Source organism: Polypterus senegalus, chromosome 1 (assembly GCF_016835505.1).
Source record: "Polypterus senegalus isolate Bchr_013 chromosome 1, ASM1683550v1, whole genome shotgun sequence".
NCBI lineage: Eukaryota > Metazoa > Chordata > Cladistia > Polypteriformes > Polypteridae > Polypterus > Polypterus senegalus.
In genome coordinates this window covers 5,850,454-5,866,405 of record NC_053154.1, presented here as the reverse complement: position 1 = coordinate 5,866,405, position 15,952 = coordinate 5,850,454, and the positions used below count along the sequence as shown (strand labels likewise).

Here is a 15,952-nt window from a genome sequence, read left to right as displayed (position 1 = left end):
AGCCACAGCCAGGCCTGTTGAGACAAGAGATCACCTAAATAGAACCTGTCAGATAAAGTGAAGGAGGCCAAAAGATCCCAAAATGGAAGAAAGAAATTCAGGAAACGATCAGAAACAAAGTAATTGACATCCATCAGTCTGGAAAAGGTCACTAAGCCGTTTCTAAAGCTTTGGGACTCCAGCGAACCACAGTGAGAGCCATTATCCACAAATGGTCCCTGTGTTGGCTGGGATTGGTTCCAGCAGACCCCCGTGACCCTGTGTTCGGATTCAGCGGGTTAGAAAATGGATGGATGGTTGGATGGAGAAAACATGGAACAGTGGTGAACCTTTCCAGGAGAGGCCGGCCTACAAAAATTACCCGAGAGTGAAGTGACGACTCATCCAAGAGGTCACAAAAGAGCCTCAGAAGAACATCTAAAGAGCTGCAGTCCTCCCTTGCCTCAGTGAAGGTCAGTCAGTGTTCACAACTCAACCATAAGAAAGAGACGGGGCAAAAATGGCATGCATGGCAGAGTTCCAAGGCGAAAACCACTGCTGACCAAAAAGAACATAAAGGCTCGTCTCACTTTTGCCAAAAAAACATCTTGATGATCCCCAAGACCTTTGGGAAAATATTCTGTGGACTGACGAAACAAAAGTTTTTGGAAGGTGTGAGTCCCGTTACATCCGGCAGAAAAGTCACAAAGCATTTCAAAAAAAGAACATCATATCAACCGTCAAACATAGTGGTGGTGGTAATGTGATGGTCTATGGCTGCTTTGCTGCTTCAGGACCTGGACGACTTGCTGTGATTAATGAAACCATGAATTCTGCTCTCTACCAAAAAAGTCCTGAAGGCGAATGTCCGGCCATCAGTTTGTGACCTCAAGCTGAAGCGCACTTGAGTTCTGCTGCAGGACAATGATCATCCAAAACACACCAGCAAGTCCACCTCTGAATGGCTTAAAAAAACAACATGAAAGTTTTGGAGTGGCCAAGTCAAAGTCCGGACTTGAATCCAATTGAGATGCTGCGGCATGACCTTAAATAAGCGGTTCATGCTCGGAAACCCTCCAATGTGGCTGAATTGAAACAATTCTGCAAAGACGAGTGGGCTGAAATCCCTCCACAGCCATGTGAAAGACTCCTTGCCAGTTATCACCTATGCTTGATTGCAGTTGTTGCTGCTGCTAAGGGTGGCACAACCAGTTATTAGGTTTAGAGGGCAATTTCTTTTTCACATAGGGCCATGTAGGTTTGGATAGTTTTTTTTTTCCTTAATAAATAAAATCATCATTTAAAAACTGCATTTAGTGTTTACTTGGCTTACCTTTGTCTAATATATAAATTTGTTTTATGATCTGAAACATTTAAGTGTGACCAGGGGCAGCTCTAGGCTCGTGGCGGCCCTGGGCAGAGAAAGAATCGGTGGCCCCTTCGCCCGCCAATGTCAATATGGTATCTTATGCACGTCCATTGTGGACACTGCATAGCCGCCTCGCGCTCATGACACAAGCGTTTAACTTTTGCCGAAATTTGCGGCTGCGTTTTTAGCTGTGTCGTTATTTTCTCTTTCTGTTTTATACAGTAAACCCTCGTTTATCACAGTTAATCCGTTCCAGACTCTACTGTGATAAATGATTTTCTGAGAAGTAGGATTCTTTATTTATAAGTCGAATATTTTCACAGTTAGAGCATAGAAAACCTGTTTACGACCTTCTAAATACATTTTCTAACATTATTAGAGCCCTCTAGACATGAAATAACACCCTTTAGTCAAAAGTTTAAACTGTGCTCCATGACAAGACAGAGATGGCAGTTCCGTCTCACAATTAAAAGAATGCAGACATATCTTCCTCTTCAAAGGAGTGCACATCAGGAGCAGATAATGTCAGAGTGAGAGAGAGAAAAGCAAACATCAAAAATCAATACGTGCTGTTCGGGCTTTTAAGTATGCGAAGCACCGCGCAGGAAACATATCGTATATCATTGAGGAGTTTTATTTAATACGTAATACGTGCTCTGATTGGGTAGCTTCTCAGCCATCCGCCAATACCGTCCCTTGTATGAAATCAACTGTGCAAACCAACTGAGGAAGCGTGTAGCATAAATTAAAAGACCCATTGTCCGCAGAAATCCGCGAACTAGCGAAAAATCCGTGATATATATTTAGATATGCTTACATTTAAAATCCGCGATGGAGTGAAGCCGAAAGTCGAAGTGCGATATAGCGAGGGATGTATTCAATATATATCGCTTTGGCAGCCCTGTGCAGGTGCACGGTTTGCACATGCCTAAGGCCACCCCTGGTGTGACAAACATGCAAAAAAGAAATTCGGAAGGGGGCAGATACATTTTCACAGCACTGTGACTCATATTTATCCTTTTAGTTAGCCCAAGGGGGCAATTACTTTTTCACACTGTGCAGGTTGGTGTCGGCCAACTCTTGGGTCATGGCCACTCTGGTCTGTCACATGGGATTGCGGCCTCATCAGCACCCTGATAATTAAGTCACGTAAAAGTCCAACTTTCTGGAAAAATCTCTTGAAACTCTAAAAATCGCTCCCAGCTCCAAAAACTTGGTATGCAGGGGGTTACCTGACATTATTTTTCATAACTCTGGGTGAATGTTATTTTATGACATGACGTAATAGTTTGTCTCCATCTGAGATGCTATTGAGGTCATGATTGATGAGTTAACCTGTCTAGCTTCCCTATGAAGGATGACAACATTTGACTTTTATATATCATTTTACAGGAACAATGTTAACCCTCGTTTTAACCGACACGAAACAAAGGGATCTGCTCTGTGTCTTCAAACTTTCTATTCAAGCATATGATCATTTGTGTGACGTACAGCTTCTTGTTCAAACAGCTCATAAACTCTTAGATTTGCATCATTTATATCAACATTGTCGTAATCCATGATGTCAAAGCGTTTTCATCTTTTCTCACTTCTATGTGGCGTCCATATGGTTGATCAAACCTTCCCCACGTAGCTCGGTCCTGCACCTCCTCCCCAGTCAGATCTTCTTCTTCTACTTTACCTATCCACCTCTGCTTTGATCTCCCATTGCTTTCTCTTCCCCTGGACTTCCACTCCCAGCATTCTTTTGCTCACATTATCTCTCCTCATCACATGTCCACACCACTTCAGCCCATCTTCCTGTCCTTCCTCTCCCGTTTTTGCTGTACCTCTGATGGTTTCATTTCTTATTCTGTCCTTTTGTGTAACTCCACACATCCACCTCCACATCCTCACTTCTTCTTCTCCTGCTGTGCTCCATTTACTGCCCATGTCTCAGCTCCATATGTCATTGCTGCTCTTAAAAACCTGACCTTTAACCATTGCCTTAATTCTAAATTACCTGATTTTTCCGTTAGCTGCATTTTCACCATTTTGGTGTCATCTGCAGACATAACCAGCTTATTGATTTTATTCTCGTGCAGAACATTTATGTATATTAATAATAGAAGTGGACACAGCACTGCCGCCCCCTGCTGGATGTCACTCTTCACATCACCAATTCTGATGATTCCTTCTTCCTGTGTCTGAGCCAATTTTGTAGACATGTCATTCTTCTAAAATAACATCACGTCAATCTGGGCAATAACAGAAGGATTAAAGGTGGAGGGGGATACACCTGAGACTCAAGTGTTACCATTGAGCCCCCTGGAGGTGTCGTGGGCCTGTCAACAAAACACAATGAAAGGAGGCCCTCCACCTGATGACCCCAGTGAAGGACTTACCCCTTCCACATAAACCCAAGGAATGATTGGCAATTACGTTATGAGATTGTAGCACCGAGTCCTTTGAGCTTAGCTTAACTTACTGTATTCTTTATCTCAGGTCTGTTGAGTGATATTTTTTATACAATACAATTAAAACTATTATTAGGGGGAAAAACAGTTTTTAAAGGTTATTTTCATACTAAAAAAGTAAAAAATTTACCACACAGTGTATAACCTTGATCAAGGGAAGTGCGTCTCCACCCTCCTTTTTCTTTTTGAGTGTAGACGTCTCCTTTACTTGGTTTTCTTTTGTAAAGGGATGACTAAAACTATAATTCAATTTTATTTGTATTATATATTTTTTTTAATCATTTGTGTTTTTTATCAAGTGAGTCTCTTTTCCTTAAACAGCTTTTTTGATGTTATCTTTTAGGAAATGCCTGAAGTAAATGTGACATGGCAGCCTGAAGGACCTCTGCCCCTGGACACAATCCATATCTCCATTGCTGTCGCAACCGACCGGGGGCTCATTACACCCATCATACGGGATGCTGCCAGCAAAGGGGTGCAACAGATCTCGGCAGACGCTAAGGTACGCGTGGGCATGAGGAAAAAAAAATGTTGACAATGTCACTGCACGTATTTTATTATAAAAACTCAAGCGTGGAAATGAAAATGTCATTATTTGAGAGAACTTTATTATTAACACATTTAACATCCAGCAGAGTGCACTTCAGTCAACTGTGAAGTTCAATAGATAGATAGATGTAAAAGGCACTATATGATAAATTGATAGATGTAAAAGGCGCTATATGATTGATAGATAAATACAAAAGGTGCTATATGATTGACAGATAAATATAAAAGGTGCTATATGATTGATAGATAGATAAATATAAAAGGCGCTATACAGTATGATTGATAGATGTTAAAGGCGCTATATGATTGATAGGTAGATAGATGTAAAAGGCACTATATGATTGATAGATAGATAGATAGATAGATAGATAAAGGTAAAAGGTGCTTTATGATTGATAGACAGATAAATGTAAAAGGCGCTATATGATAGATAGATCGATAGGAAAGGTACTATATAATAGATAATCAAAAAACTTTTTTAGGTTAATAAAATTAAATAATGAATAATAGAAATGAAAAGCACTATATAATAGATAGATAGGAAAGGCACTATATAACAGATAGATATACTGTATAGAATTGAAAGGCACTCTATGATAGAGAAATTGGAAAGGCACTATACTGGTGCATCTCAATAAATAATATCATTGAAAAGTTCATTTATTATAGTAATTCAATTCAAAAAGTGGAACTGATATATTATATGAGTTTTCATTATCTGCCAAATGAAAAGAAATAAATGCTTGAAATATATCACTCTGTGTGTAATGAATCTATTTAATATACAAGCTTCACTTTTTGAATTGAATTACTGAAATAAATTTACTTTTCGATGATATTCTAATTTATTGAGATGCACCTGTATAACAGATAGATGGAGAGGAAAGGCACTATATAATAGAAGGATAGATAAATAATGAAAACACTATTTTAGATTGATAAAAATGAAAGGCACTGTATAATAGACAGATGTTAATTTTAGTGTAGTCGGCAGGATCACAACATTATATAGACAGATACAGTAAAACCTTGGATTGTGAGTATCTTGGTCTGCGAGTGTTTTGCAAGATGAGCTAAAGTTTTTAATACATTTTAACTTGATAAACGAGTGAGGTCTTGCAATACGAGTAGTACGTGTACGCTTTGTCTGCCGAGTGTCACGTGATCACAACTGAGCTGATGGTTCTTCTCTCTCTCTTGCTGTGGGATTGTGGGTAATTGTGTCCCATGCTCGGTCTCTTTCGGCGTGCCTCACCCGTATAGTCAACTTTTATGAGTGTATAGTGTTTACTACAGCATTGTGATGACATGTCTGTGTGTGACGTGTGAGTCCCTGTCTTTCACCCCAAACACAAAGCTGAGTCTCAGTACTTGAGCAACACCAGCTTTATTCAAAAAAAACATTGTGGTTATTTATTGTCGCAGGATCTGCCGCTCTCCTATACACAGACACAGCAGTCAGGCAGGGTCATGGCCAGGTTAGTGGCCAAGTAATACTGTGCCCTGCACTTTTGTAATGTTCCTTGCATCACCCGTGGACGGCAGGTGCTTATAGCGTGACCGCGATCTTTTTGGAATCGCTTTTGCGGCAAACTGCTACAGCACTAGGTGCCTGCGGTTGCTTCGGCATGCTCTTCTGCGTGTTGTCCCGTTGGGGTGAATCCCAAAAGAGTTTAGAAACCCTACAGTGCGTAAAGCATTTTTTAAATTTTGTGTCCAAGTTGTAGTGACTCTTCAGGCAAAGCAACTGTCATTGGAGAGGCTCGTTGTTAAAGTCACAAAAAAAGGAGAAGATTCCAGTGAGCCGCCAGATAGCCGGGATTCCGTTAGTTAGAGTGAAAGTCGTCCTGCACAATAAACCTCCTCCTCCTCCTCCTCCTCCTCTCGTCTCCCTCACACCAGCCACGATTCTTTTCAAAGGTAAGTGCAAGTCAATTTGTTTTACGTATTTTTACTTTAGATTTTGTATTGATCATTTTATTTGAAGAGTTTTGGGTTGTGAAACGAATCATCTGAGTTTCTAGATAGATACTTTATTCTGTTATTTCTTATGGGGAAATTCGCTTTGATTTACGAGTGCTTTGGATTACAAGCACGTTTCCAGAATGAATTAGGCTCGCAATCCAAGGCATCACTATAGTTAGATAGATAGCTGCAGGAGATGCGGCTTTCAGTGCTCAAAACACCCGAGTCAACAAATCTGCCTAAGGACACCAATAAGAAGCACAGATGAGTCTCCACAACCGACTGCACAGTTAAATGAATAACTAAAGAAATGTGCCATTACTAAATGACTGGATATTATAAATATGCCATTCCAGAAGCATGTCGTATACCCGCAGAGCACACTGCTTAACAAAACTCGACTTGCTGCTGTTATGTCACATAGTGAAGCCGTAGTCAAAAATGTCCGTAAGATACGGCAGCAGGCAGAGGCAGGCACTTCTCAACCGCAGGGAGTCCCAGTGCCTGCGGTGGTCTACGTGTCTGTCGCGGCGCTCATTACAACGTGCAGATTAATCATGAAGCTTCAGTTCCTTTGTGCTACTGAACTCCTGAATGGATGACCGCCGTTTTAGCTTTTGATTTTCTCTCGCCGTCAAGTCTCCTGTTCCGTATGCTTTACTCTCTCCCTGAAACCCCAAAGCCCTTCATCATTTCGTTAATGCCAGTTTTATCTCATCATCATCATCAGAAAGGGATCAGGGCAGGGGAGAAAAAAAGAAAGGCATGTTTTTATAAGAGAACACATAAGATTCCACACATTGCTTGATTTGGAAACAAATGAATGACAGTGCTGGCCGTTTTTGTCGGTTTCCTGGTCTTAGTCACGATGTTGTTCAAATTTAACACAAGTTCTTCATCAGCCTTTCACAGTCAGAGGTTTTGACCGTGCCATTATATGTTAGTTACATCGAAGAGAAGGTGGAGGGCCTGGTGTATGGGGGTGGAATTGGAGGGCGGTGGTCCCCCTCCTTGGAGTTTCATACCCGCTGCTGCAAATACACTGTGAGGATGTTTGCTTCGGCAAAGCAGTGTGTTTTTTAGATAGTCGGCCTATTAAAACCGAACATTTAGATTTTCTTCTGTTATTTATCAAGTCACATATCCTGAAATCAGGACTGTCCCTGTTACCGGGACATCTGGTCACCCTAGTGAAACATAATGGCAGTGAATCGGTTTAATCTGCAGATAGTGAAGCTGCGAGGCTGGTTTAGTGTAAAGGTAAATGCTGAGACGATGTTTACTTCATGCATATCTCGATAACCGTTTGTTTTCCTTGACCGTATTTTATCATTTTTACGGTTTGGGAACACCATATAACGTACCTGTTACGACTTATAGCGTCGAGTACTGATGTACTGGTGCTCTTCTGCTTGTGCTCAAGCAGAAACGGTTTGCTGATAACGGATGCGCCTCGCTGGACTTATCGATGAAAGAATGCCGCGTCCCACGTGTGCTCAGGTAGCCGGTGACAGCAACTTCCAAACCCGTGACGCAGTCGTTAAATTGTAATGAGGATCTGTTTGCCGTCCGCCGTGGTTAACGGAGACGAAATGGTTAGAACCGCCATCAAGGTAAAGATCGAAACAGGGAAGTAATTTGTAGTTGTTGCCACGTGGTACGTTTCTCTGTTTTAAGTCTGACGGGTTTTTCCATTCGCCAATGCTTTACAAGGGGAGATTTTTGAAAATTGAAAACTTCGTGCAGCACAATCTGTTTGAGATTTCTCAATGAAAATAGACTCCCTCGACTGGAGGTCTGCGCAGGCCCAAAATTAAAGCCCTGACCCGAGACCCTGTCACCCGACTGGAACTGCAGTTGAAGTCAGACGTTTCCACCCACTTTAAAACTCAACTTTATAAGCCCTCCACAAATTTTAGACTAACAAACTATAAATTTGGCATCTCGTTTAAGACATCCACTTTGTGCAGGGTAGCGTATTTCACTTGTACACGACCACATAAATGGGTTACTCGAGGAGAAATCTACTACGTGTGTTTTCCTGTTTTGTCAGAGACCAGTAAACCCAGCTTCTCTAACTGGAATAAAGGTTCACGGGTGTGGACTGTAGGGGGCGCTCCAACTCCCTAAATTTGACACACGCTGGCTTAGACGCTGATATAAAAATGATTAAAGAGTTTTTGTTCGTGGGAAACCCTTCTCAGGCAAGCGTTTCCCACGCCACAAACAACGTATACGCCAATCAATACTCTGTCTCTGTCTCCTCCACACAAGCGTTGTCCTCTGGCTCCTTGAATGAAGGCAGTGGGGACACCTTTATGTTGCACCTGGGAGTATTTCCGGTGGTCCGTTAGCGTGGTACGGAAGCACTTCTGGATGAAGCAGAAGCCCAACAAAGTAAGGCTCTGCTTGCCCCTCAGCTCCTACGGTAGCCAACAGCGCAGAGTCAGCAAACTCCAAGTCCCATCATGTCCTGTGGGAATCCGAGGCACCGGTGCAACTCAGGGGGGCTGCTGTCTAGTGATCTGAGGGAGATAATGCCCTGCATACTAATACCCACCAGTCCTTCCACTATGAAGGTGTCCCAACCAGGTAAGGATGCCAGCCGTCCCTCACATGTGGCTTTCTAGAAACCAAGTTTCTATGAATAACTGGATTATTGAAGCACAAGGAAATGCACCGATTGTGTTGTGCAGTGCCAGACAGAAGGAAGTGGAGAGGAAGTGGGAAGAATGGAGAAGGGTTTTGGAAGATGGAGGGCTGAAGATACATAGGTGGAAGAAGAAGACAGAATATGTGACGTTTAATGAAGTTAGCCTGTAAGGGGAGCTCTTGAAAAGAGTGGATACATTTAAATATCTTGGATCAGTGGTAGCCCAGGATGGACAATTAGATGCAAAGTAACCCATTGTGTGCAGTGTGGATGGAACAATTGGAAGAAGGTAGCAGGAGTATCGTGTGATCAGAGAATTAACGCAAAGGTTAAAGGTCAGGTTTTGAAGAGCAGCAATTGACATATGGAGCAGAGACATGGGCAGTAAATGGAGCACAGCAGGAGAAGAAGAAGGGAGGATGTGGAGGTGGATGTGTGGAGTTACACAAAAGGACAGAATAAGAAATGAAACCATCAGAGGAACAGCAAAAACGGGAGAGAAATCTAAGAAAGGACAGAAAAGGAGCTTGAAGTGGTGTGGACATGTGATGAGGAGAGAAAATGAAAATGTGAGCAAAAAGAATGATGGGAGTGGAAGTCCAGGGGAAGAGAAAGTGAATGGAGGCCAAAGCAGAAGGTGAATGGATAAAGTAAAAGAAGATCTGAAGGTAAAGGGGCCTGACTGGCGAGGGGGTGCAGGACTGAGCTGTTCGGAGAAGGTTGATAAAGCACAGCGACCCCCATATAGAAGTGGGAAAGGATGAAGAAGATGCTTTTATCCAGAGAGACTTACAGAAGGGGTCTAGTTAATCGAGTACACATCACTCTGGGGGGCTGTTTGGAAACAGTTTTATTAAATATTGTGAATCCTGGTGATGCCCTTGACCATGGAAACCTCTGGGCAGCCAGGCACATAGCAGCTTCCATTGATAAATAAAACAAAAATGAAGAATAGGAGTATTTGTTCTAATTAAGTTATTGCCACAGTTTTAAGAATGGAGTCCTGCACTGACTTATGGCTCCATTTCAGACTGTATGTCAGTCACAAAGTGTACAGGTCATTGCATCTGAGGGTCTCTGGGTGTTGTGTGGGTCACTGGTATGCATCCTATAACTGCCAGTACAAAGTGGCACAAACCGATTTTCAGGTCTCGGGGTCCATGTAAGGCAGTGTTTCTCAACTTACTGTGTTGTGACTCGTAGCCTCCAGTGGGTTGGGTTGTGGGTTGCCAGCATTTGTTCGTGAATGGGTTGCCTAAGACATTGTGCTGCCATACCAGTTACCACCAACGGATTGCCTAAGACATTGTGCTGCCATCCAGGTTACCACCAACAGGTTGCCTAAGACATTGTGCTGCCACCCAGGTTACCACCAAAGGGTTGCCTAAGACATTGTGCTGCCACCCAGGTTACCACCAACAGGTTGCCTAAGACATTCTGCTGCCACCCAGGTTACCACCAACGGGTTGCCTAAGACATTCTGCTGCCACCCAGGTTACCACCAACGGGTTGCCTAAGACATTGTGCTGCCACACCAGTTACCACCAACGGGTTGCCTAAGACATTGTGCTGCCACACCAGTTACCACCAACGGGTTGCCTAAGACATTGTGCTTCCACACCAGTTACCACCAACAGGTTGCCCAAGACATTGTGCTGCCACCCCGGTTACCACCAATGGGTTGCTGTCATTGGTTAGCGAGATGGTCGCCTAAGCGATCGGCAGCACTGCGCTATATGCCTACCCGTATCTAAGTGAGCTTGGTTCACCAAGGCGGACCCCCATAACTCTCATTTCACCAGTGAGGCTGTTTTGCAGTTGATTTCCTAGTGGGTCATCCATGAACTGGGTTACGAGACCATAAAAGTTGAGAAGCACTCATGTGAGGGAAGGCGGTGCAGGCTGAATGCAATTCCCACAAATGGTGCCAATTTAAACAAACCTTAACAGGCCCTCCAAGAGTCGGAAAGTATACGAGACCCTGTGAAATAATAACGGTAATAATAACCAAAGATTCATTACTGCAGCTGGTTTTGGCATTCTCTAGAATTTACTTTCTCGTGACCCACCACCCCCCCAACGTAAGTGCGAATCGCCTTAACTCGGCTCCTATCACAAAGTCAAATAAACTTTCTCTTTTCTCCTCCACATAAAAGGAGATTATTATTTTTTAAACCTTAATTATTACATGCAAGCAAATGGGGAATTCTAAAGTGTTTCCAAAGTTAATGGATCTTGAGGAGACGATGAAACTGCCATGGTGGTCTCTGAAAACACCAAACAGCGGCTCACAGGTGACTAATGGGTGAGGTAAAAAAAAGAAAATCGAACTTGAATCTCAGCTTGGAATGAAAGCTCCGCAGAAAGAGAGGACGACTCTGGTAACCACATTTTAACGGGCGCTCAGGATATCAGGTTGTCATCTCACCGACGTCAAATCTCGTCTGTCATGAACTGAAGTGCGTTTCTGTGAACGCCTTGGACATTTGTGTTGCTATTCCAGCTGTAGTACACATCAGGGATGGGGTGTGAGAATTATGTGCTAAACTTTGACATATTATCACCCTTGTTCATTTTGGAAGCGCTTCTATTCCAGGGGGATTCTTGCACTGAGATTGTTCTTCACCTCCTGGGGGGTCTGACGATGCAGCAATGTGAGTGTGTGGACTAATAGCTCTTTCTGTGCTTGAATAATGTCATCCAAAAGAGTAGAAATCCAGCTGTGAACTAACAGCAGCAGACCTTTTTAATAAGAAGGAAATGCCAGAAGCAGGGAGTATCAGGTTACAAGCTCAGGTTTCCAAGGATAAAAAGCAACCCGTTCAGATGCTCAGCTGCTCTTAATCTTCTACACAAGATTTATTTTGATTATAACATCCACTGGCTTGGCCTGGGGCAAAAATTGTGCTTTATATTTGAAAATCATTGGTTAAGTCGTAATGCTGGTTTGATATTTGTAGACCTTGGCCTGTTCAGCGTTAACATTTGAAGTGCACCCTCTCTTGGAATGTGTTCTGTAATGCATGTAGTAATAAAAATGTATTGTGATTTTCATTCAAGCAGATGGCGCATCACAAACATTTGTAGTAATGCAATGCATTGCATCTTTATTTCCAACAGATGGTGCATTTGCAACATTTGTACTAAAGTGCAACACATTTTTCGTTCCAACAGATGGCACATCCCAACCATTAACACACCTTATATACATCCCATACCAAATGGTATATAACAGTTATATCAACAGGGAGGACACACAGTTATTTAAGGAGGGCAGTATGACTTATTGGGGTTTGTTTTGACGACTATTGATATTATTAAACTAATTATGCTCCATTTTTCCATGTATATTGTTATTTTAAGCAGAAAGGGGGTAATCTTGGAGCCAGGGAATGCTTTCATTTTTTTTTTTTCGTTTAAAATAGCTGTGAATAGTTATTTGCCTTACAAAAATGTATCTTTCAAAGAGGGTTTCAGGAACAGATAAGCTTCCCAACGAGGGGGAGGCCTTTACTTCAATATTCATGGAAAGTAGTTAAATTATTAAAAAACAAATAAATACGACAAATGGAAATAATACAGTTATAATATTGTTATATTGCACTTATCTCATGCAAAGAGAAGAAGGAAAGTGTCTGTCGTCATTGTACACAATGCTGAGGGCCCTTTTGGAGGTGTACAGCAGGAGCCCACCCAACTCATTTGAAAACAAAGAGGGGTTTTATCTTTTTGGTTTATTACTGACTGCCAAGCCATCTGTGTGGGATATGTTTTCGTGTTCCCAAAGCCATTAAACTCAGTTTGTTAATTCCGTTAAATACTTTCCCAAACTTTACATAAAGTGGTCTCAAGCTTGTTTGCAGATAAACAAAGGATTTACATTGACGCGGATTATACAGAGCTATGTAGCAGCCGCACGCTAACACTCACAGACAGACAGACAGACAGACAGACTATCTATCTATCTATCTATCTATCTATCTATCTATCTATCTATCTATCTATCTATCTATTATATAGTGCCTTTCACATATCTATCTATCTATCTATCTATCTATCTATCTATCTATCTATCTATCTATCTATCTATCTATATCTATTTTATAGTGCCTTTCACATCTATCTATCTATCTATCTATCTATCTATCTATCTATCTATCTATCTATCTATCTATCTATCTATCTATCTATCTATCTATTATATAGTGCCTTTCACATCTGTCTGTCTGTCTGCCAAATGTCTCTATCCCCGTGAGTTTCTACCTGGTGTGCCACGAAGGCCTAGCAGAATGGGCAGTGCCCACTTTTGTCGTACATAACTTGAGACTTGAAGGTCAGGACTTAACTCGAGACTGGCATGTTTAGGCCCGAGTGCCGTTGCGGGATGATTGTGCTGTGCAGACACAAAATTAGCATCAGAAAAATAAACAGAATTAGGCGGAAAGTGACGACCTGGGAAAGCTCTTTGTCTCTGACAGTTGCTGTCTTTTATTTCTTTTCATTTTTTTTTTTTATGGTTATAACGCACAGAAAGACCCCTTTGATTTTCATTTTCAAAAGCAGCGTGTTGCTCTTCCACAGTTAAGCGCTCGTCTTCTGCCAAGCGGCTCCGTACATCGAGCGGGCGGCCGAGTGAATTAAGCAACGTGCTGGCTGGCCGCCAAGGGTCTGTCATTTATTTTTTCATTATTCACCTTGGATTTCCTGTAGCCTTCAGCGAGAAGAATGAGAGTGTTGCTTTTTTTAGCATTAAGACTTGATAAAGTCAGCCTGCAAGGCAAATACTCGGGCTAAGCGGACTCTTTTGTTTAAACCTTATTTGAATGAAGGCCCCCGAACAAAGAGAACTCCGCTGCCGAGTGCCTGTCAGGGAAATCGAAAGCATCAGTAAAGAAACACTCCCACCACATTGACATGTCCCCTTTGGACTTCTCTGGAAATGATAAGAAGTGCAGCGTGCTGTTCAAACACGAGCGCCACATGCTCCTGCTACTGTTTGAAGTGAATCTGACCAGCATCCTCGGCAGACGTGGATTATCGTGATGGCGTCTTTCTCTGAGTGCTCCACTTCTTCTTCTTTCGGCTCCTCCTGTTAGGGGTCACCACAGCGCCACACCACCATATCTTCTTCCATATCTTCCTGTCCACGTCATCTTGTTCTGTCACCACATCACCTGCATGTCCTCTCTCACCACATCCATAAACCTTCTCTTAGGCCTTCCTGTTTTCCTCTTACCTGGCACTTTTATCCTTAGCACCCTTCTCTCATTTTACCCCTCATCTCTCCTCTGCACACGTCCAAACCAACGCAATCTCGCCTCTCTGACTTTGTCTCCCAACCGCCCAACCTGAGCTGACCCTCTAATGTTCTCATTTCTAATCCTGTCCATCCTTGTCACACCCAATACAAATCTTAACATCTTTAACTCTGCCACCTCCAGCTGTGCCTCCTGTGCCACCGTCTCCTGCTCATATAACACAGCTGGTCTCACTACCCTCCTGTAGACCTTCACTGTCACTCTTGCTGGTACCCGTCTGTCACAAATCACGCCTGACACTCTTCTACACCCACTCCACCCTGCCTGCACTCTCTTCTTCACCTCTCTTTCACAATCCCCGTTACTCCCAAGTATTTAAACTCCTCCACCTTCGTCAACTCTACTCTTTTTCACCCTCACCATTCCACTGACCTCCCTCTCATTCACACACATGTATTCTGTCTTGGTGGTCCTACTGACCTTCATTCCTCTCCTCTCCTCTCATATCTCCTCCTCTTCGGTGTCTCCTCAACCTGCTCCATGCACTCACTACAGATCACAATGTCATCAGCAAACATCACAGTCCACGGTGACTCCTGTCTAATCTCATCTGTCAGCCTGTCCATCACCATTGCAAATGAGAAAGGGCTCAGAGCCGATCCCTGATGTAATCCCACCTCAGTCACTCGTACCACAGACCTCACCACGGTCACACTGTCCTCGTAATATCCTGTACAATTCTTACGTACTTCTCTGCCACTCCCGACTTCCTCATACAATACCACAGCTCCTCTTACAGTTACTAATCCAACTAACACTGTTTTTTTTTGTTTTTTTTTTATTGATTTTATCATAATCATTCCATACAGACAGAGCAATTTTACAAAAAATAGGATTGAAAACAAAACAACCCAACCTTCCAACTAACACTGTTTTAACAGAACGTGATTGTTTTTTTTTTTGGTCCTGTGTAGGATGTTTATCTGTTTACCTGAGTCGCCTTGAAAGCTGGCATATTGTAATCTTTTTAGTTAGCCAATAAAAGAAGTCATTTTGCTTGACTTCTCACCACAATAAAACCTTGAAACACAAATACAGTGATACCTTGAGATACGAATTTAATTTGTTCTGTGACCGAGCTCTTAAGTCAAAATGCTCTTATCTCAAATCAGTTTTCCCCATTGAATGAATTGAAGTGCCATTAATCCGTTCCGGAAACCCAAAAAACAGTGCAATTTTTTTGTTACATGTTTTTAAATAAGAAAAATGTACTTATAAATAACGAATATTGTATAAAAACACAATACAATCGAATGTACTGCAATAAACTGGTTTTATTAAGTACAGTATAATGTACAGCATTTACCTTGGTGATCAGACGAGTTGAAGATGCTGACGGAGGTGGCGGAGAAAGGCTGAACTGAATAACTGAATGTTATTCACTGATTTTTGCCCTTTTCGCCGCAACTTCCTCACTTTCATCTGCAGGGGTTTTCTGTTTCATCCTCTCTTTCAGAATGTTTCTAAAATGCGTTAGGCAAGTGTCATTAAATACAGCTGCTGCACGATCAGTTGTAACTTTATCAGGATGTTTCTTTTCAATACAATCAATTGTTAGGCAAGTGTCATTAAATAGCTCCGCTGCACGACCAGCTGTAACTTTTTCAGGGTGTTTCTTTTCTTTAAAGTTCGAAACTTTTTCCCAAATTGCAAACACTTCCTT

At 42.3% G+C, this 15,952-nt stretch overlaps 1 protein-coding gene across 1 annotated transcript in view; it reads left to right on the top strand.

Moving 5' to 3' along the window:
• pdhx (pyruvate dehydrogenase complex component X) overlaps positions 1 to 15,952 on the top strand; it is a 292,521-nt gene that overhangs the window by 219,072 nt on the left and 57,497 nt on the right. The window contains exon 9 of the mRNA XM_039744023.1: positions 4,148 to 4,306. Coding sequence (XP_039599957.1) covers positions 4,148 to 4,306 — 159 coding nt within the window. The remainder of the gene's footprint in view (positions 1 to 4,147; positions 4,307 to 15,952) is intronic.